This window comes from Centruroides sculpturatus, unplaced genomic scaffold (genome assembly GCF_000671375.1).
Source record: "Centruroides sculpturatus isolate CEXI.00-Female unplaced genomic scaffold, Cexi_2.0 scaffold19, whole genome shotgun sequence".
Lineage (NCBI taxonomy): Eukaryota > Metazoa > Arthropoda > Arachnida > Scorpiones > Buthidae > Centruroides > Centruroides sculpturatus.
The window spans coordinates 422,848-442,912 of record NW_019386694.1 but is presented as its reverse complement, the minus strand read 5'-3'; the positions used below and the strand labels follow the sequence as shown (position 1 = coordinate 442,912).

The window sequence follows — 20,065 nt, the reverse complement described above, 5'->3', positions numbered from 1 at the left end:
TGCTTAGAAGATTGGGAGGAGCAACTGTCAAATCAGGTAGAGAAATCTTGATTACTCCAAATAGTATTGCAGAACATATACTAAACATATCTAGAGCTCCTAGAGATCGTGAATTCACAATTAAGATTAAAAAAGAACTTACGTCCATTAAAGCTAAATGTTTAAATGATACAGCGTACTCTCTACCTTTTGATACTGAAGAAATCTATGCTGCCCTTAAACAAATAAAAGCTGGTAAAGCCCCTGGAAATGATGGTGTCCATCCTGAATTCCTGTTACACAGCGGCAAGTATACTAAGCAATGGCTGGCTCGCTTCTTTACTGACATCTTACAGAAAGGTGAAATTCCTTTCGCTATGAAACAAGCTAAAATCATAGCTATCCTGAAACCTGGAAAACCTAACGATAGACCAGAGAGCTATCGACCTATCTCACTCTTGAGTGTGATGTATAAGCTATTAGAGAGACTTCTTTACAACAGATTGAGCAATACAATTTTTGAGAATATTCCGGTAGAGCAGGCTGGTTTTCGACCGAATAGGAGCTGCTCAGACCAGGTACTAGCCTTCACTACTTTTGTGGAGGCTGGATACCAAAGGCAATTAAAAACATCTGCAGTATACATCGATCTCACTGCAGCATATGATACTGTCTGGCGGCATGGCCTAATCTATAAGCTGCTTCGAGTGATACCCTGCTTAAAAATAGTTAAAATAATTGATGAGATGTTAAATAACCGACCCTTTCAAGTTGTCATGGGAAATTCGAGAAGTAGCATACGAAAACTAAATAATGGCCTACCTCAAGGCTCTGTCCTGGCACCACTGCTTTTTAGTCTTTACATAGCTGACTTGCCTCAAACAAAGGCAAGGAAATTTGGATATGCAGACGATTGGGTGATTGCCACGAGACATAAAGACCTTGCAATTACTGAAAAGATCCTGACAGAGGACTTATCAACCTTAGGACAATATTTTCGCCAGTGGAGACTTCAATTGAGTAAAACAAAAACTGAAGCTTCATGCTTTCATCTTAATAATAAGCTGGCAAATGAAGAATTAAAGGTTTACTTTGACAACAATTTATTGAAACATAATATGAACCCGAAATATCTTGGCGTCACTTTGGATAGAACTTTATCTTTTAAAACACATCTGATGAATTTAGCTGCCAAGGTTAATACCAGAAACAACATCCTCCAAAGACTATGTGGAACTACATGGGGTTCTTCGCCGTCCACCTTACGGATCTCTGCTCTTGGCTTGGTTTTCTCTGCAGCAGAATACTGTGCACCGGTATGGATGAACAGTGCTCACATTAAAAAACTGGATGCCCAACTAAATGCTACTCTACGTATCATAACAGGTACTATTAAATCAACTCCTATTCACTGGTTACCTATTTTGAGCCATATCCCTCCATCTGCACTCCGAAGGGACAGCACTTTGCTCAGGGAATATAGGAAAATATTGTCTAATCCACAACTTCCGATCCATCAGGATATTGATGACCTCAACATAAATCGACTTAAATCAAGACACCCTCCTCTTATAAGAGCTAAATCCCTGCATTCCAATAATTTCAACCTCACTGAATCTTGGAAAAGGCTCTGGGCTGATGTCTCTCCGGTGGACAGTCGACAACTTCCTTGTATCACAAAGCGACCACCTGGATTTGAGTTATCCAGAAATCTTTGGAGTGTGTTAAATAGGATTCGGACCAAACATGGGTTGTGCAGGGACAGTCTTTTTAGGTGGGGAAAAGTTGCATCCCCACAGTGTGACTGTGGTGCTGAAAGACAGACTATACATCATATCTTGGAAGATTGTCCAGTAAGATCTTTTTCGGGACAACTGAGTGACTTCTTGATTATGACTGAAAGTGCTTTAAACTATATTTCTAACTTAAATTTACATTTATGATTTGTGTTCTTACTTTTTCTGCTTTCTGTTCTTGTTAACAATTAGATGTGTAGCCATACGCTAAATAAATAAACCTCACGGGATCAAAAGAACTTGTCCTACCTCCGGCTACCCACAAAGGATTTGGTAACAGACTATCGCATCTCTATTGACATCGGCTTCTCGGGTGTCGTTTCGACCTCCAACAAAGGTTATCTGTGCTTGTCGACATACACCGGCGATTGTTCGATCGTATAATAATATAAACAAATATTCGGACTTTCACCGACGTATTTTGTATGTGTCGACATTCACCGCAGAATATCGACATTTTCTAACTTCGATCTTTCACAGTAACAGGAATATAAATTGTGTCTCGTACGCGTTACTCGAAAGCTAGGTTATCTTTATATTAGAATTCATATAAATAGCTATAAAGTTTATAATTTTCAAAATATCTATTATAAATTCGGCACTCTTTTAACCTGACTCAGTAATTTTATTGTTTAAGATCGGTCTCTGAAATTTATAAAAATTAATTAAATTTTGTTTTGTATATGAGTATTTAATTTTAAAAAATACAACAACATCGCAATATAATTATTTCGTTTTTATTGCTAACACCAAAAAATACATACGAGAATAAAATGTCCGAATGTGATCTATCTGACATAACTGTGAATTACCTCTATCAAAACCATGATCCATGCATGGAACAATGAATATATTGCAGGTTGACAACACATATCTGGTTGACTTTCCGATTTCTCGATTCCAGTATAGAAGTACAGGTAACCCCCGTATAATACAGCACTTCTATAGCACGGATTCACTCTAAAACGGTTCGAGAATTGGTACCATCCCCCGTATAACACGGTACTTTTATAGCACGGATTCACTCTGACACGGTTCGAGAATTGGGTAAAACCCTCGTACAACAGGAAATGTAATAAATTTTTACATACTTAAGTAATAATAGTTCACGAAAATAACAATTTTCGTAAACTATTAGTACTTAAGTATGTAAATTTTCTCTTCTCGTCTTCTGTCGATACACGTGGTCCTTCTCGAAACTTGTTTCAATGTTGCCAGATCGCGACGCTTCTGCTTTTGATGTTGTTCTCTTGTTTTTCCCTTATTCCATACTTGCTTTATTCTTCATAAGTACTTAGCACCATTGAAGGAAATTTATAAAGACCTTTTAACTAAAAGCAAGCAATTTAAAATTACATACTTTTTGCAAAAGGTAAAGCATGGATCTGAAGATAATGCAGAAAAATGCTCAGAGGATAAGGATAACTTGCCAAAAAGAAAACGCTCTCGGTTAATTAATAGTGTTTTTAGTGATGACGAAGAAAACATTGTTTAATTTATATTAATATGTATCAATTGAAAAAATTTTAATGAAGATATTTATGTTAATTATGAAAATATACTAGCATGATTTTTAATTTTTGGAATAATCCTTTTCGTATTAGTTCTTCGTTTCGTATAACACGGCAATTTTTTCGAACGTACCTACCGCGTTATACGGGGGTTACCTGTATAACAATTATAGCAGTCGTATCGTTTTTAGTTTTGCGGAGATAAACGATATTTCCTGTGAAAATTGCCGCTCATTCATTCTGAAAAATGAGACCATCGCCTGATTTCCCTGCGTTTTTCGTGCGGTATTAGGATTGATTTGTTTGAGAAGATTCATTTTGAATGTTGCAAAGTTTACGTTATTTTTCGCCAATGTTTTGCGTAACACATAAGCGTTTCTAATAGTAACGCGCAGTATAAGTAAAAATAAGTTTGTATACCAATTTAGTGGAATATCAGTGATATGAACATTTCTCCTAGATAAACTTGCACGTTCGACAATTTCGTGCTGTTTAATTGCAAACGACTTCTTAATTTTCAGGTTTTTTTGGAGTTTTTGAACTGCGATTTGCCGGTATCGAATTTTTTTTATCACTTTTGTTTTTAAATCATTATTATCGAAGTAAAAAGGTTCTCTTGATAATGTTACAAAACCACATACCTTAACCCCATTTTTGTATAATCGTTCAAATAATATGGGAGAGGTAGATAGATTATTCAGATGTAATTTATGACTTTTCCCAAAAAAAGGCTGTAATAATGTTAACACGACCAGATCGTGATGCCGAGAAAACAAAGCGTATCTTCGCCGATATAAGTAATAAAATCGACTATGTATCCAGTTTTACAATCTGACAGCGTAACTAAATCTGCATAAAATTGACTCCGATGCAAAGAATCACAATTACGAAATGGTCGGTCGTTCCAGCTAAGACGTATTTCATCGATGCGCAGGTTTTCGAAAGGATAAAATGCACTTGTGAACGAATTTCTCATGCTATTCATTAACCTACGAATTTTACGTGATATGTCTGGCGTTTGATGAATAGGCGAGTCTGCAAATTGCAACATTTCCATTAGCATAAAAAAGCGATTTTTGTCCATCGTTTCGTAAAAATACGATTCACACCATAACGAATCTACAGACAAATAGTTGCAATTTGACGGGAATTTTCCCTGCCTTATTCTAATATACCAACGCCAGAAACAGCATAATTTCGTTTTTGTTTGTGTCTTGGGATTTAAACCTCCGTTCGGAAACGTCATGTGTCTTTTTTAAGTTTTCATAATGGCGATTAGCGTCTTGTACGATTAAATTTACACTTTCTTCTGTAAATAATTGTTCGAATATTTCTAATTCGGTGGAATTCTGATTTAAAGGCTTCGATCTAATTCCCGAACAACTGCCATAGAATTTCAAATATTTTGCAACTAAATTAGAAGAATGAACCACTTGATTGAATCGTCGTGTTTCCTTTTCTTACAAGGAGTCGCGCCATCTTGTTGAATCGGCAGATCTTGCTGATCAGAATATTCAAATCTCGGATTTCTGGAATCTTTCTATCCTGAAGAATAAAGTACTAATTCTTTAGTTTCTTCACCGTTTGATCCATTAGAATTCATTTTGGCCTTCAAAGTAACTCACACAGCACGATGTAATTGTCTACTTGAACAGTCTCCTTTCGTTTTGACAGTACCTTACGACTAGTTCAAAGGTCACAGGAAATTTCGGTTGCAAACAAATCGAACAAAGGACGTATCAGTATGCTTTCTGATTGGTCTAATTTAAACAAAAGCTTAACTCCAGTTAAAGCATGCAGGAGACATGCGCTTAGAAATAGGAATCAAGGTCACTGCTTTTCGCTTATTCTCCTGCAGAAGCACTTTCTGAGCTAAAAACGTCAGCCCCCAAGTGTGAGGGGCCCACTATAATTAAATTGTTATCATAAATTTATAGCACTTTATCATTAACTAACAATGAACACGAATCGTACAGTAAAAAATAGTTATTATTATTAATATAATAATAATGATAATTTATAGTATTGCTTCTATCATTTGACTCGAATTTAAAGGTTCTTCATTAATTAAACAAATAATGAGGTCCTATTAAACTTCAATAAGCCTTATTTTCCAAAAAAATTAGATTTGCCCTGAGTATGCTATAGGGCAAATTGATATGATACGTCCCTTTTTTAAATTAATTTGTAATTAAGAATTTTTAATAAATTTAAATATTTTATAGAAGATAGTAATGTTGATGTAATTAACCACAATAACTAAATTAACCGCAGCTTTTCAAGACAANGTATCTTCGCCGATATAAGTAATAAAATCGACTATGTATCCAGTTTTACAATCTGACAGCGTAACTAAATCTGCATAAAATTGACTCCGATGCAAAGAATCACAATTACGAAATGGTCGGTCGTTCCAGCTAAGACGTATGTCATCGATGCGCAGATTTTCGAAAGGATAAAATGCACTTGTGAACGAATTTCTCATGCTATTCATTAACCTACGAATTTTACGTGATATGTCTGGCGTTTGATGAATAGGCGAGTCTGCAAATTGCAACATTTCCATTAGCATAAAAAAGCGATTTTTGTCCATCGTTTCGTAAAAATACGATTCACACCATAACGAATCTACAGACAAATAGTTGCAATTTGACGGGAATTTTCCCTGCCTTATTCTAATATACCAACGCCAGAAACAGCATAATTTCGTTTTTGTTTGTGTCTTGGGATTTAAACCTCCGTTCGGAAACGTCATGTGTCTTTTTTAAGTTTTCATAATGGCGATTAGCGTCTTGTACGATTAAATTTACACTTTCTTCTGTAAATAATTGTTCGAATATTTCTAATTCGGTGGAATTCTGATTTAAAGGCTTCGATCTAATTCCCGAACAACTGCCATAGAATTTCAAATATTTTGCAACTAAATTAGAAGAATGAACCACTTGATTGAATCGTCGTGTTTCCTTTTCTTACAAGGAGTCGCGCCATCTTGTTGAATCGGCAGATCTTGCTGATCAGAATATTCAAATCTCGGATTTCTGGAATCTTTCTATCCTGAAGAATAAAGTACTAATTCTTTAGTTTCTTCACCGTTTGATCCATTAGAATTCATTTTGGCCTTCAAAGTAACTCACACAGCACGATGTAATTGTCTACTTGAACAGTCTCCTTTCGTTTTGACAGTACCTTACGACTAGTTCAAAGGTCACAGGAAATTTCGGTTGCAAACAAATCGAACAAAGGACGTATCAGTATGCTTTCTGATTGGTCTAATTTAAACAAAAGCTTAACTCCAGTTAAAGCATGCAGGAGACATGCGCTTAGAAATAGGAATCAAGGTCACTGCTTTTCGCTTATTCTCCTGCAGAAGCACTTTCTGAGCTAAAAACGTCAGCCCCCAAGTGTGAGGGGCCCACTATAATTAAATTGTTATCATAAATTTATAGCACTTTATCATTAACTAACAATGAACACGAATCGTACAGTAAAAAATAGTTATTATTATTAATATAATAATAATGATAATTTATAGTATTGCTTCTATCATTTGACTCGAATTTAAAGGTTCTTCATTAATTAAACAAATAATGAGGTCCTATTAAACTTCAATAAGCCTTATTTTCCAAAAAAATTAGATTTGCCCTGAGTATGCTATAGGGCAAATTGATATGATACGTCCCTTTTTTAAATTAATTTGTAATTAAGAATTTTTAATAAATTTAAATATTTTATAGAAGATAGTAATGTTGATGTAATTAACCACAATAACTAAATTAACCGCAGCTTTTCAAGACAAATACGCAAGGAAATATATGTGGATTCATAAACAATTTTATTAATCAATTGGTGACCTCAGACGTGACCTTGACCTTGAACTTCAAAATCATCTGGAGGTCAAGTCTGTTTTTTTTTTTTAACGGGAACACATATTTTTGACTCCGTAAATGGAAACAGTAGGAAATTTCACAACAAGATGTACCTTTCACCTTATCGTCTAGATCAGGGGTGGCCAACCTTTTCAGAAGGCGAGCCAATTTCAGGAATAATATTTCCTGCCGGGCCACGCACCTAATTTTTTTTTTAATTAAAGTAAACAAGCAAGCGTTCTACAACTTCAACCACATCATCGCTTCCCAGTAGGTGAGATCGTAGTCAAACACTTGCCTGGTTTAATGTAAAAACACAAAAATAGGTATATTTATTTTTTTGAAGAAAATAAAACATAACCGAGAATCAAACATATTTATTAGGCAATTTATAAATATTTAAAAGTGAGACATCTGACTTTGTTTTACAGAACTAAGCGCATCAAAATTGATCTCCACTGATGATGTCGCTACACGCAAACAGTTTTTCAAATGAACATCAGTAATTCCTGATCTCAATTGTGATTTGATGTACTTCATGCGACTAAAAAGTTGTTCACACGCATAAGTGTTACCAAATAGCGAAACCATCGACAGAGCATGTTTGTAAAACGCAGGATATTTATTCTTGTCCAAATACGTTTCATAGAACTCTTTCCAAACCAACTTGATGGAATTTCTCTAACGTTTTAGGGTTTACTTACTTATAGAATGGATATGGTAGACAGACTACTTGGTTAAAGTAGTTTGAACTGTACCTGTAATTATAAATATGTTAAATATGTATTTTAACGTCGATTGCAAAATCTCTCCAGATGCATTAGCGATAATAAAACGAAACTACAGAATAACACGGAACTTTGTCAAGCTGGACTGAAAGTAGTTATGAGTATGAACCCGATAGCATTGCAAGCTTCCCGAAAACCCCAAAGACCAAAGAACATATATAGCGGGATATTTGAAATAGCTAAAAATTTATGAATTTTTCCAAAAATGAGAGATATTTCAAATTTCTCTTAGCTATAATTTAAAAATACATGATATGAATAACTCATGACGTAATGTTCTTTTGGTGATATGTACAATAAAGTTAACATTTACGTTCATTTGACCTAGCTCCGCGGGCCACAACATGACTCCCGACGGGCCGCATGCGGCCCGCGGGCCTCGTGTTGGCCACCCCTGGTCTAGATCAAAGATTAAGATTATTTTAAGGTTAAAATTATAAGCTTTTTCTATTAGAAAATCATACTTTTTATTACTGAAATAGGCAGGGAGGTAAAAGTTACATATTTTTCATGACCTTATTACTTTGAACTTTAAAAGCATTCACAACTTGTCGCATCAGGCCGATTTTTGTCTCGTGTGATGATTAATTAATTTTCGTAAGTCCCACCTGATCATCTTGTTCGTACGCCAGGTTCCCGTCATATCTCCAACCAAGAAAAGTTCACCAAGTCAGTCTTTTAGATTTTATTCACACAAAACACCAACAAAACGACTATATACAATAATTCGATAGGAAGAGCATTCCACTATGTTCTCGCACCCTTTTTTTGGAACTTAACACCACCGTCTTGGGGTTGCCAACTCTCTTCAATCATTTTATTAAACATTAAAATATTGTATAAAATAGATAACCTTGTAAAAAGACGTATTGTTGAACATTATTGTATAAAAAGATATGTAAATACTATTAATTTAAATACCGGCGGCATGTGTTGATGCACGCTGGGTTAGCTTAATAGAATATAAAAGTATTGACAATGAAAATTGTGATATCCACTGATGAAGCTAACAAGCGAAATATATATGGAGAAAAGAATGAAAAATAAAGTAAGAAATAATCAATAAGTTTCAAGTTCATCTCTGTTTTTAATTCTTTCGAAATCGGATACAAAAGAGTGAATTTTAACTTGCTTATTCTTAAAAAATTTACAAATTTTTGTTATAATTTATTATTTTTAATATCTATAATAACCGATCCCATTGCTTTAATATTTATTTATTATTTAATGACTAGCTATTTTATAACTATATTAAACATTGAACACAGCCTAACGTAAAAGCTTAAAACTTTCATACACTGTATAAATTTCGGCCGTTTTATAGAGTTTATGCAACATTTATTATTTTGTAAAGAAATAACAACATACTACATAATTGCAGCAGAATTCCTTATATTATATATTTTTCAACATTTAATTGAAACATATTGAACACTCTTTCATCCCATTACAACATAAACGCAGATAGAATTAATTCTCAATATGTAAGTCCAAGAGAATTTTACTGCCTGTATTTATTAATTTATCTTTCTATAGTCTTCTGTTGTTAATATTATCATAATTCTGAAAAACATTTGTATCAGAGTTTTCGCCAATACGTGCATTAAGATCTCCAATCAGCCATAGTTGGACCAAAAAGGATCATCTATTTAAATAATACTGTACTTCTTGTAATATGGATTTCTTGTCAATTAATGGTGGGAGGTATATTACTACTAGACCCAAATATGGATAATTCCATATAGTTTTACTTTCATTATCAACTTTTATTATAACGACTATAAAGTATTATAGAGTATACTGACAAAGAATGACTCCCAATTTCTTCTTAATTAGCAACAGGATACCACTTGATGGACGACCAAATTTACTTTTACGAAGGACCTTACTCATTATGATATTATTCTCTTGTTTTAAATAAGTTTTTTCGGTCGTACTCAAGTTGAGACTCCATATTTCTGTAATTCCAACGATCTCGTTTGAATTTAGGAATTTTCTCACCGACGATTTATGTATTTTTTCTCTTAAACCTTGGATATTCTAGAAACTTATCTTCATTTTATTACTTTCATAATCCGACCAATCTATATCGATCGCCTTAAAGTTGTTATTTATAACAGACGAATTATCTTCATTCTTCTTCTTATTATTTAACGTCAGCTTTTTCCTTCCATAATTGTCGTGCTTTATATTAGTTTTATCTATTAATTTATCTAAGTTCGTTTTGTCGCTAATCCTAAAAAATGATTAATTAATATGATTTCTCTTGTATTTATAGCGTATGTATACATTAAATTATCTTTAATATAGTAGTTGTCTATTACTAGATATCTATTGCTGTCTGAATATTCTGACTTAATCTTTTTGAGTAACTGCTTTCTTCTAATTCTGGACTGATAACATAAATCCGTTTCCATTATAATTTTTACGATTTGATTATTTGGATTACTTTTTAACTGAACTAAACCCTTAATTTCAATATTATTTAAACCCAAATCTTCATTTATAAATTTTTTGAGTTATTCTACTCCCTCAGAAGTTTTAAAAGGAAAATTCATAATACCTAGATTTTTTCTTATATTTCCGTTTAGTATTTTATCGAGTTCAAATTCGAACATACCTTTTAAATTGGCGTAGGAATTAATCCTTTCTTCTAATGTGTGAATTTTATGACCAATGTTCTTCATTTCATCTTTAATCTTGGCATTGTCTTCCTTCATACAGCTGATTTCAGATTTAATTGTTTGAATCTCCTGGGTCAAAAGGTCAAACTTCTCCAGAATCAATTCGTAAATTGATTTTAATGAGTATCTAGGTTCATTATCACTTAGATATCAGGTTTTCTGTTGGGTCAAAAAAATCCTAAATGATAGTGTTTTTCGTAGTTTCGTAGTTTCCGTAGTTTCTCACATTTCTTCTTTGGATAGATAATCTTTTCCTAATAATTCTACTAACTGATTATTTTCTTCCGTGACTTGTGAATAATCCTTTCGATGTCTACCTCGCCCCCTTCTTTGCATAGTTACTTGACTTGCTTGAGGGGAAAACGTTAAAGAGGACCGAGATTTTTCTCTATTCCGGCCATAATTAGCAGAATTGTTATTAAATTCAAAGTTAGTGGACCCATTTGAGTTCTTATAATATCTTGATAATTGACATTATTTTTTTACAATTTCCATACTAACTTTCTTCAGAACAGCTCTACTAAAAAGTCACCAACACCTTCGCTGTCAGGTATGCCCCCCAACCTAGTAAATAAAGGAATTAGCCAGATTATTAAGAAGAAAGAAAACATTAAGAAGACAACAATTTTTTTAATTTTTAAACAGTTTAGTTGTAAGTAGAATCATAAACATTTTGTAGAAAAAAACGCTTAAAAGTTAAAATTATTTAAAAATATAATTGTACAGTACATACTTTTGCGAAACTAGTAATTTGGCCGAAATGCACATTATTCAATAATATACAGTACTTCTTTTTACAAAACATGTTTCTAAAGGCAATAATTATACTGAGTTGTCAATAGTAAGTGGTTAAAGCAGGCATGGCAAAATACGGCCCGCGGGCCAGATCCTGCCCGTCTAATAAATTTATGCGGCCCGAGATTAATCTTTCAATATTAGCTACTCAAGTCCGAATAGCTCGATGAAAGATTCTGACGCCGAAAATAAAGAAAAAAGAAAGAAAAAGGTCAACAATTCACTGTGCGTTTACAGTTAACCCTCCATTACAAATCTGGTAAGTACAGCGTAGAATGTTCATAAAGCATGATAATGTGAAAAATGTATCTGTAACCTCTATGTACAATTTATTTTCCGGTAAAAAATGTTTTCTTTCCAATTCGGCCCGGGGCAAAAACTGTTGGCCATCCCTGGGTTAAAGCATAAATTGAGCTTATTCCGTAATCTCAACCACATTACTAGAGTATTTCTATTATTACAAAAAAAAAGTCCACTTCTCATTTTTTCACAATAATAATTGTTATTGGTAACTATCAATTATTAATACTACTTATTTCTAGTTTTATTCTAACAAACAATATAAAATTCAATTCGTATAATATTGTGAGAGCTGGAATTTTATTAATCAAAAAATTTAATTATTCTACATCTGTTATATAGCGGATTGGCTAGAAAACAATCTTAGTTGAGAACATTTGAATCCTCCTTTCATAAGTATCAATATTCTATTCTTCCCACACCACCTGCAGCTCGACTTGCACGAAAGTTTATAGTTAGCATCCAAATTTCGTCACTTGTTTTAGGTCCCGGGCACACCTATAACCTTTATCTCCTATAACAACCGATCACATGACCGATTTTCCCAGCAAAAAGCTATAAAGGATGCTTCCTTTCCCCTCTCGAGGGAGTCTCTTAACGAAAGCCGGACCGACGTTATCGAATACCGTCTGTCACCACAGTCGCGAACTTTTATACTTGTGCCAATTTGGAATATCTAAACCCACTTATTGAATATCTGTGTGCCATTATGAACTTGAATCGCCGTGGAAACCTACAAAGAGGTATGCAAATTCATGTAAACTCTCTCTTGAGCCCTTAAGCGTTTTAACGTCGAATTTAGTGTTTGTAATTTTTGTCGATCTTGTCTATTTTGAATAAACTAGTTTCATTTGTCAAATGGTATACTCCTTTACTGGTATATTGCCTACGCCTTATCGTCGACCCCGGTTACTCTCCCTCCACTCGACCGACATAGAGCAGAAGTCCCGACCCTTGGGAAAAGAAATCGTAGCATAGCCATCTTGACAAGAGGTGCGACTGTCTCCGACCTCCTGGCGGTTCACAATATGTAAAACAGAACGACTATATAACGCCAGACTTATAAAAACAAAAAAATGTGTTAAATTTATAAACCAACAGATAACGTTTTTCATTAATTAATAAACTAGAAATTATCTCATCAATCATGGCAAGATATCTTTTTGAAACATTTAAGATTGAAGGATTTAGAAGAGCTTCAAGCGAACTTCACGTTGTAATGCTGTTTCTGCATCCCTTGATAAAGTAATTCTTATTCAATGTTTCTCAAGTGGGAATTTACGGCCTTCACGAATGTAAATTGAGTTTTTTTTAGTTTACGTTGAAAAAACAAAGGAAAATTATACGTTATCTAGATCAGCAATATAATTTTCTGAATAACGAGCTCGTTAGATCGTTACTTCCAATTCGATCATAACACGTAACGTGGTCGTGATAAAAAGAATTTTCTAAAAACGTTTGCTATATAAATGAAAATATTTAAAAATACAACTTGAGCAAAATTCGCGAACGTCACCTCGTTCATGACGTCACTTCAACGTAAAAACGATCACCTATCCGAAATCGATACTACGTCTATGCTATACCTAATATTTCCGCAAAATCAGTAGCTTCTACTTTCCTTGATTAAAAAAAAAAACTAATATAACTATAATTTCATCTGGATTGGACAAAAATTACAAGATTTTTAAAAAATTAGACAATGAAATTATAGGGAGAAGTTGAACCTGAAAAATTAACCATTTCCTTGTGACAGCACTGGAAAGTGTTTGAGAATAAAATAATTATACGGACATAAGTTAATATATCACTAATAAAGCATGTATGTTATTAAAAATCCTTAAGTCTTTAATATAACTAATTGCATCAATTTAGAAAGCAAACAAATCGATTGAATTTTATGAACCTATTAAAATTACACGCCATTGTATTTATCGTCTTTATCGATTACGGTATTTAACTTTTAATGGTATAATAATTTATAAAATTTCCGATTTCCATTAAAGGTATTGTTAATTTTCATAATTATGCTTATATAAAAGAGAAACAGCTATACTTTATCCTTGAAGCTGCATAGCAACTTCAACTGACTGTACACTGCAGACAATTATTCTCTGCCGTAATTCTCCGTTTTAAATACAATGCACACTGTTCTTACATCAAAGATAATTACAATTATCCAAGAAGACATGGTACAAACTTCATCGAGCATTAGCTCTAATATTGTAAGTTTTAAACATGAAATATGTCTAAAATGTATTCTGTCATCATTTACGTCAACGTCAATGATATATGGATTGAATTTCTTCAATCCCTGTTCATGTATCATACGAAAAAACAGTTATTTGCACAAACTTCTATACAGATTTTATTTAGCTTTTATCGAATGTATCTACTGGATGCATTTCTTTCTCACTTTTTGTATGATAATTCCTTTTCTGTCAAATAAAACACCCTGTATATCCTGGTATTCGATTGTGGACAACGACATCTTTGTCAAAGTAACCATCTCTCTTCTTGCCTTAGTGTTTGCGGTAATATTCAGCATCCTTAAAAGAGTGAAATTAAATACAAAAATTAAAGTAAGGAATTCGAGTTACTTTTTCCAAAATCAGTTATTCTCTATCATAAATTACATTCGAATTACCACTGTGACTTTGACAATATTTATTACATTATGGCTTCAGTGTTTGAATGTATTTTTCTTTCATCACGATATAAAAAAGAAAGAATTATTCAAGCTGGAAGCATTTGTTTGTACCATTGAAAATGGAATGTGGATGATTGTGATGATTGGAGGTTTGGTACACGTTGCTTTCTTCCTTTTCTCTATTGGTGTTATTTTAATGAATGCATTCCAGAAAGTATCAAAAGATTTATACCTATTGAGAAAAGATAATCCAAACTTAGAATTTGAATTAGAAGACATAATGGCACAACACCATGAAATTTGGACTTATACAAACCAATTCAACGACCCATTCAATTATGTAGTCACGACTTTGTATGCTACTTTATTATCAGAAACGTGTCTACTTTATTTTATTGCTATCTTCTCGAAAGTGGAATTTGTATTGAAAGTCTTTATTTTTGCGATTTGTGCTTTAATAACTTTTGGCTGCATTTTAGTTGGATTCTTCATGTCTGTTTTAACGTCAAACGTAAGAAATTTTATTAAAATGAAAATAATTTCATTTATAAATTTGATCAGACGTTTTGCTTTGTTTTTGTTTTTCAGATGCAAACATCCTTTCAAGATATAAGAAGATTTGCTGATTGCGATCTGAGTTTAGAACAGAAATTAAAGGTAAAGTGTTTTAAATTTGTTTTTTTAAACAAATAATTGTTAATTTTTTTGTAAAATTTAAATAAACTGATGACATTCAATTATTGTACAGATGTTGAATTTTATGAAGAGATTTGGTAAAGCATCTCTATGCTTATCCATCAATGATTACTTCAACGTTACCAAGAAATTTCCGATTAAAGTATATTTAACTATATTTTATAATATTAATCACAAAAATGTTGTATTGATATATTTAAATTTTGAAATTTTTTCAGATGGCAAGTTCTCTTCATTCTGTATTTTCTGGTCTTCTCAACCTCAGGACAGCATCAAGACCGAAAAATTGATATATTTCTTTTATAAATTTTAATTCTAAAATATTCATATTTAATGCAATAATATCTCGCTTTTAACCCTTAATACCTTAATGAACATATACCTACTAAATTATGTATATGTTAGAGTATAGTTTATTGCAAATTTTCATATTTAAGATAATAATTATCATTAAATAGTTTGTTAAATAATCTCATTTACTGGTGCGAAAACCCGTATTTATATTTATTCGTCTTATTGATTTACACTAATCATTAAACGTATATAAACATAAGCACTTTCAAATTCAACTCTATCATACATAGATCTAGTTTTGGATCTATTAGTCACTTGCATGTTACAAGTATTTGGCTACGGCTATCCAAGCTTTTATGCATTTTTATGATATAAAACAAGAAACAACAGTACAAATATTGAAATTACCACTGATGAATGTTTCTCTGGTTTAACGGATTAATCCCTTATCACCCGTTGAATGTACTTTTAAGTTGTCTGATGCAAAACATCTAACATGTATGCCTGGGCGTTATTTATAAGCATAATCTGCATAGCTATGTTATCATTCGTCATACAAATATCAATATATTTCAAAGCCTATCACTATATAATAAAATAAATTATATTAGCATTTTATTTTGTAACATGCAGTGTTGGACGCTCTAAGAATTTGTCCACCTGTGTTCATGCACTGCACACCTATAAGAACCGGCCCTGCTTATACACTATACATCTTGTTTAATTTAATCATTTTGTTCACATATTATGAACTTATTTTGATTCGATAATTACTGATGCCAAAGTTTCATAATAATTCTTTTGTCATTGTGTATAGTGATTAATAGAAATGAATAAATTAGTTTTTAAGTGAATAAGTCTTAATCATTTTTTTCTCGTGTTTCATTCGTGTCACGCAATTTCTAACAAAAACAAGGCTAATAATCAGAATAGAAATTGAATTAGAGGAGAAATATCACCTGTCTTGGTTCAATTTTACAGAAATGTTTACTGGAATAGAAAACTTCAGAAATAAAAAAAACATCCAACAATAAGCTGCTTAAGATTCCAGGCATCGTTTAAAACGCGGGTATGACGCTATCTATTAATTAATACATTTTATTTGAAAAAGCTTTTTTTATTTTTTATTATTGCAAAATGGCAAATGCTTATACAGTTGACTCCGCTAAAACGCGGGTTCACATAATGCGGATTCGAATATCGCGGCGAAAATATTGCAACTGTATTCGTATAAACACGCTAAAAGAGACTCGTAAAATGCGGTAAAACGTCATCGCCGACTCGTGTCGCGACAGGATTCGTCGAATCTGGACCAATAGTGGAAGAGCAGCCGAACTACCTACAAGCTAGAGAGAGTTTAAACAGGTAAGTTGAGTTAACTATCGTCTGTAAAGTATATAAATTACGTACTGTATGTCTAATACAGTACTGTAATTTTATACATTTCTTGTGAAGAAAAAATTCTTATTTAACGGCCATAAAATTATTTCTATTAATCTGTATACGTGCCGGGCTGTGATTGGCTCATGTATTTAAAGATTCCTACAACGTGAAATTCTTATAAAGTGGAACGTATCTACCGCGTTATAGGGGGTCGACTGTATTTGAAGAAAGAGGTAAATTTTATAAAAAAAAATTATAGCTAATAACGAGTAAAATTTTTTTAAGTCCTCTCGTAATCGAGATTTGAACACAACGACCTCCCTTCATCTCTCCATCTTTTTGAACTTTAACTACCGAACTTTAACAGCATCACTCTTCGAATACATACACCTCCAAGCTAAATTTTCGGAATTTTCGACAAAAATCACAAAATTTATTGATTTTCAAAGAGGGTAAAGTAAATCGTTTCAACACACACACACAAACACACACATTCATATGCAAACATACAGAAAAAAAACTCCGAAAATTTTTGAATATGTAAACTTTTTATGATCCGAGTTCAAAAATATAAAAATTTTGGAAGTCGTTCCTTGAACGATATTCATACTCTTCATGTTATACATATAACAGAGCCGGGTAAGTAAAACCTAATGCTGATCCAAACATCTGTTTACATTTGTATTTGACCATAATAAATTATTTGATATTGAACTGTATTATAAATTTAATTAATTAATACTACAGTAGTCAATAATTTTGTTTTTATTGCAGAGAATAAAGTAGAATAAGTAAGATATTTAACTTTTTTAATTGTCATACATTGTATTATTTTAACAAATTTTATCGTACAGGGTATTGCAGAAACAAAAATGTCGTAATTTTTTGTATCTTAATTTCCATTTGCAAATCGGATATTTATTGACAGAACATATTGATCAAAACGTATAAAGTACTTTTAAAAAAGATAACATTAAATAATCTATATAAATTAACCTAGAACCGTCAGTATTGATGCTTGTTGCCTGATTACGAGTAATACTGAACATGTTTCCCCCTGGCAAACCCCTAAAACTCATCTCCCGTTCGGCAGATCGCCCAGTCGCGATGCCGTATTCCAATAAAACTGGAAACAATTCAGGAGAAGGATTAAAATACGTCATAAACAACAATATATAAATTAAATTGTAAAGGATTTCTGTTTGTCTTTTTGTCTTTCTGTTCTATATATGAATCAGCAGCTGCTGGTCAAGCGATTATCATTGTAGAATAATGTTATGCAGTATAATGTTCTGTTACAATTTAATCTAATATTAAATTGTAATTAGCAAAATATTGACAAAAAAATGAGAAACGTTGGTAAAGCAACCTATTGGTTGGAGTCGATCACGGGAAAATAATATATAGCCGGTCAACCTCTGATCAGTGTAGTTTTTGCGACATCATGATTGAACTAGACGCGTATAAAAAATTAAATTGCAATTATGTAGTATGTTGTGTTTTCTTTAGAAACTAACACGTCTAAAATTTATTTATTTAAACTTATTCATATAAGTTTTTAGGTTTTATGTTAGGCTTTCTTCAACCCTTAAAGTACTTTTAAAATAGTTAAAGTGATCAGACATCCTGACTAACGATTAAATTCGAATTTCACATATGTACTAAATTTTGAAGTTGTGCTTATTTAATTAAGAAAAAATACGAGTATTTCCCTTAGCAAACATTACATTTCCTTCGACAATAATTGGCTATGAGTGAAAGGAGGTTAGAGTTTTGAACCCTGTTTTTTCTCTATAACTATTCTAAGTCTCCTTTCCAAAATAATGTTATGCAGACAATATTATGGTTGACTTCCTTAGTCGTGTAAGTAATAACTTTATAATTAATTTTTTAAAACAATAATGCTTTTTTTTAAGTGTATACTTGGACATATTACATAACGTTCAATTAGGCCTACTAATAATAATAGCTCTTCTCTCAAATTTTTAGACTTCGTATGTTTTACTTTATTCATAATTCTATCTGATTATGTTACAGTATTAATATTTTATTTTAAAAAATTTATTTATAGGCAAGATTCCTACCCATAAATTTAATTTATTTTCACTTTAACTAATAATTTCAAACAGAATATTTATAATTATAAACAGAAAACACAAGTATTATTCTGTATATCACACGTCGTACTATTTAAACTTTGTCTATGGCAATATTTTATACCACACTCGCTGCATTCCATTTCATTTAACATATAATTGTGTTGAACAACGTTCACAGTACGATAAACAAATGATAAATGTGCTATTTTATTTTTCGAATCAGGCAAAGAGGAGGACGTTGCGTATGAAAAAATAACATTCATTTATAAATACAGTAATTAAAAAATATAACTTATTTTCAATCTAAAATAACAGATACTAGAACATGAATCCGGCGTTTCCCAGCAAAATATATTAACAAAGGTTAAGATTATTACATTATTTTGTACTTCTAATATTTCTATTATATTATATTATGGTATTTCATTTATATTTACAAAGGTTCGTCTCACCGAGTGACCAATCTAACATATTTAAAAAATTTTTTCATTGTGTACATTAAACGAATAAAGAACCTTTACACAAGGTAATTTTTGTATTTATATAAATCAAACATCATAATATAACAAACATTAAAACGAAAATCATATGAGTTTAGTTAGTTTAGCCAACCATTGTTACGTTTATCGCCATACTCGGACGGTACGAAATAGCACAGTCTCATTAGTCAAGTACACATCAATTGAAAATACATCTTAAAAACTTAAAGACATCGTATTTTTTCTACTGTTAACTATAAGAACTTGTACCATTCTCAGCCGAATATGAAATGGTAATCTGCCAACCAATGAAATTTTGCAAAAAACGGATCCTATACGTATATTTATTTTGCATTCCAGACTACAGGTATACCTGGACTTACGTCGTTTCGAGTTACGTCGTTCCCGATTATACGTCGTTTGTCAAAAAAGTATATGGAAAAATAAAAATCAAGTTTAAGTCATTTTATTCGACTTTACGTCTGTCCGCCACAAATATTGAAGTCGTAATATCACTAGAAAAATGTTTAAAGCACATAAAATCATATTAAAATATATACAAGTATGTACTGTATTTACAGTACACGCATTCGTAAATTTAGATTATTTTTTTTGTACTATATTAAAAACTAAAATTTATTTGTTTGTAAGCTTAAAATAGATTTTTATTAACCATATATTATTTAAAATGCTTTCCTAGTGATAAGTAGATTCGGAGACAGGTAAATTCGACTTACGTCGTTTT

At 32.1% G+C, this 20,065-nt stretch overlaps 1 protein-coding gene across 1 annotated transcript in view; it reads left to right on the top strand.

Annotated features, from left to right (window-relative positions):
- Positions 1-8: 8 nt before the first annotated feature.
- Positions 9-20,065, top strand: part of LOC111615589 — a 49,044-nt gene continuing 28,987 nt past the window's right edge. The window contains exons 1-4 of the mRNA XM_023356995.1: positions 9-1,904; positions 14,958-15,026; positions 15,118-15,207; positions 15,284-15,286. Coding sequence (XP_023212763.1) covers positions 357-1,904; positions 14,958-15,026; positions 15,118-15,207; positions 15,284-15,286 — 1,710 coding nt within the window. The 5' untranslated portion in view covers positions 9-356. The remainder of the gene's footprint in view (positions 1,905-14,957; positions 15,027-15,117; positions 15,208-15,283; positions 15,287-20,065) is intronic.